The sequence below is a fragment of the Hipposideros armiger genome, unplaced genomic scaffold (genome assembly GCF_001890085.2).
Source record: "Hipposideros armiger isolate ML-2016 unplaced genomic scaffold, ASM189008v1 scaffold_3395, whole genome shotgun sequence".
NCBI classification, from domain to species: Eukaryota; Metazoa; Chordata; class Mammalia; order Chiroptera; family Hipposideridae; genus Hipposideros; species Hipposideros armiger.
Window position 1 is genome coordinate 1 of NW_017734657.1, and position 3375 is coordinate 3375.

Consider the following 3375-nt stretch of genomic DNA (forward strand, 5'->3'; position numbering starts at 1 on the left):
CCTGCGGGCCCAGAGCTGGGTGGGATCGCAGACCCTGACTTCCGCCGCCGCCCCGCTCCACCTCAGGGCGCCCGAGGGAGGCCGGGCCTGGGGGGGCCCGAAGAGAGGCGCTAAGCGTAGGTCGGCCGGCACCGGGGGTCGCCGGCGGCACTCCGGGGAAAGCCTGGTCATGCAGACTTCCGACTCCGAGTCATTGGATGAGATCGATATCACGCAGCTGATGAGCTTGACCATTTCCCGCAAAGGCCTGGCCACACCCAGGAGCCCCGAGGGTCCCGGGGACGCCCCCAGGCACCCGAGTACCCACGTCAAGAAGGGCTCCCTTCACATGCCGGGCCCTTTCCTGTCCTCCAGTCCCCGAGGACTCACCTCGGCTGTTGGAGAGGAGGAAGCCTCTTCCTCCAAGAAAACGCCAAGTGTGGTCTGGGGGAAGGTGGAGAGCAGCAGGCTCAGCTACCTGGCAGCGGCTGCCGCCGCCCCAGGTGGGCTGCCCACGCCCACGCCCTGGAAGAAGGCGCCCCAGGAGAAGAGATCCCTAGGACGGGGCTCAAACCTTGCCTTGGGAAGAAGCTTTCCCTCCTGGGGGCAGAGAGTCCCGGCACCTCCTCCCGCGGAGCCAGTCACCTTCGCTACGATCTCTGCTTCCCCGCTGCTGGCGAGGAGCAAGAAGTCCTCCTGGGTCCCTTTGGGGATCAAGCAGTCCAAGTCCCCCAGCGCTGGGAAGAAGTCTGTGGCCAGGAGGACCAGAGAGTCCGAGCCGATGGCCGAAGAAGATAACGGCGGGAAGGGCGATCGAGTCCCAAAGGGCCAGGTGAGTATCAGGCCCCGTGCTCCCTCCGTCCAACCCTCGGGTTGCCCGCGGTCGGGCGCACTCCGTCTTTGGGGTGCCAGGTTGGCGTGGTCTCAGCAGGCGCAAACCTTAAGTGAGCCCTCCATGTGTGTGTGGCGTGCAGTGCCGTGCCCGGCAACATTCTGCACACCTGGCATGTTTCCTGCCTCCTCCACCAGAGAGGGGTGAGGGGTGGGCGGTGCCAGGTCTGAAAAGCTTGGGTGTCTAGACCTCTGGGTCTCCTGATTCCTACTTCCTACCTGCTCCCCAAGCCTTCCTTCCTGGCAGGGGGCCTGGGCTCTCTCGGTGCCCCACTGTTGCCCCTAGCTCAGCTCTGCCCCCTGGCCCAGGGCTGACCGAGGAAGAAAATGCTGGTGAGGTCAGCCTCTGAATTCCCTTCCTATTCCCTGCCTCACCCAAGCCCCTAAATCCACGTGCCCACATCCCGAGGCCAAATCCAGGAGAACTTTTTGTTTTAGCCTCCTGCACACAAGCCAGGGCCGCCTTCTCTGTGCATGTATCACGGAGAGTTCAGCAGTGGCGACTTCAACACTGGAAGCCCCCCAGTTCCAAGACGCTCGCAGCTCTTGGCCCTGAGTCAGGGGGACGTCCTGCCCAGAGGAGGGCCCACAGCCTCGGGTGAGTCCTGTGGGTTTGCTAGGAATGGAGGGGAGAGGGGTTGAGGAGGGGAGCTCTGGCCCGGCGGGCTCTGCTCGGGGCTCAGCCTTGCTCCCAGCCGCCGGAGACAGCTTCTTCCACAGGAAACGGGGTGTCGACAGGGCGGGCCTCAGGTCACCTCATCCTCTGCATGGGGTTTGTGCACAGGGGCGACGCGTGGCACAGCCCCAAACTGCACCTCCACACAGAGAGTTCCAGCAGATTGGGGCCCTTTCTGATAAGCCGTCTTCGGCCACAGGGCTTGTCCCAGAGGCTACCTGTGGCTTGCAGCTCTGCCAGCACCCAACCCAGAGCCACGCACCGTCTTGGGGACCACAGCCATAGATGGCCTGGCCCTGGGGAGCAGCGGAGGCAGTCCCAGAGAGAAGGGGGAGCTGCTGGGCAGAGCAGGGCAACTGGTTGCCAGCAGAGGGTGGTGCTGCCTCACGTCAGGCCCCGTCAGGCCCCCCTGAGCCCGGGCCACCTCCCTGGGCACTTTGGAAGCTGGATGTTGTGTTCTCCCCCTCTCAGGTGACCAGGAACTACTTGACCGTCCCTCAAGACTGAAAAGGCAGCGGCGGCAGCAGCCGCCACCTGGAGCAGAGGGTTGTCCCCAGGTAACGCTTCCTCTGGCTCCTACACGTGCAGGCCCAAGCTAGACGATGGGATCCGTGTCAGGGTTACACACCGACGTGTGTGTCCGCCCCCACCCCGCAGCCTGCACCTTGTGCAGGGCGCACAGCTCCTTTCCACGGAGGAGCCGGTGCCAGTCTAGCCCCAGGGGTGGGGGTGGGGTCATCGCGGAGAGAGGAGGCCCAAGTATACTAATCATTTCTCCTTCTGCGGTGTCTGCTGGCCCAGTGCCCCGTGCTACAGAGAGAAGTCGACGAACTTAAAGAGCAGCTTGGTATGAGGGGCCTCGGGCTGGGGCAGAGCACAGGGTCTTAGTGCAGAGCCAGGGGCGCGGGCTGCAGGCACAGGCGGCCTCACAGGGACCCACATTCCCTGGAGCCTGCAGCCTGCAGCCTGCTGGGCACGTGCAGCTAGGGGTGTGTGCAAAGAGCAGCGCGTTGTCTGAAGTGCAAGCACACTTTGCCAGCGAGAACCAGTCCTGGAGATGTGCTTCTCTTGGGATGGTTAGAGGTGCCTCATTGAATTTCCCTTTAACTGCTGCTTGGCATGGCTTCCGCGGGACTCGTTGGTTTGTTTATGTGACAAGTTCCACATGGTCCTCATGTGCCCCAAAGCTTGAGAACTACTGGCACAGTTTGTCCCCTTTGGACAATATTGCCATGTTTAATTCAGGTGGTGGGTGAGGGAGTCGGGCCCAGGCCTCCTTGGGTAGGGGCTGGAGGGGTTTCAGGTTGCAGGGCTAGGCAGTTGCCCACAGGGACGGGGACGGGCTTCTCTGTGCCCGCACCGGGAGTGCCCACTTATGCCCCTCCGTGTTTCAGCGGCCATGCAGTCCCTGACTGACAAGTTCTTCAGCCTCTGAAGTTGAAGTGAGTGTTACACACCCCACCCCACCCCCTTCCCACGGTAGTGGCATGGCGTGGGGTGGCGGTGTGTAGGAGTGCTGTGGGCTGGCCCTGGCTGGAGGCTCTTTTCCCTGACTCTGCTCTGTCTGACAGGTTGAGCCCGGCATGCATCTTCCGACAAGAGGAGCAGCTGTTCCCCCTTGGAGCCAGCAGGCTGCGGCCAAGCTGGTCCCCTCCTGTTCTACGTCAGCCGGGGCTTCCTCTCCCCCTTCTGTGGCCTCCTCCCCACCCCAGTTCACAGCAGTTTCAAATTAAAGTACCGTATTTGCCGGCGTATAAGACGATTTTTTGGCCCTGAAAAATATGCCTCCAAGTGGGGGGTCGTCTTATACGCCAGGTACACTTCAGATA

At 62.6% G+C, this 3375-nt stretch overlaps 1 protein-coding gene across 1 annotated transcript; it reads left to right on the top strand.

Moving 5' to 3' along the window:
• Window positions 1-66: 66 nt before the first annotated feature.
• LOC109378766 (uncharacterized protein CXorf49 homolog) lies at window positions 67-3259 on the top strand (the record flags this gene model as incomplete). The annotated part of the gene is made up of 6 exons (XM_019635052.1): window positions 67-811; window positions 1309-1468; window positions 2018-2103; window positions 2348-2393; window positions 2941-2988; window positions 3118-3259. Coding segments are annotated over 5 exons (1078 nt in total), but the record flags the coding sequence as incomplete, so codon positions are not given.
• Between the last annotated feature and the right edge of the window lie 116 nt (window positions 3260-3375).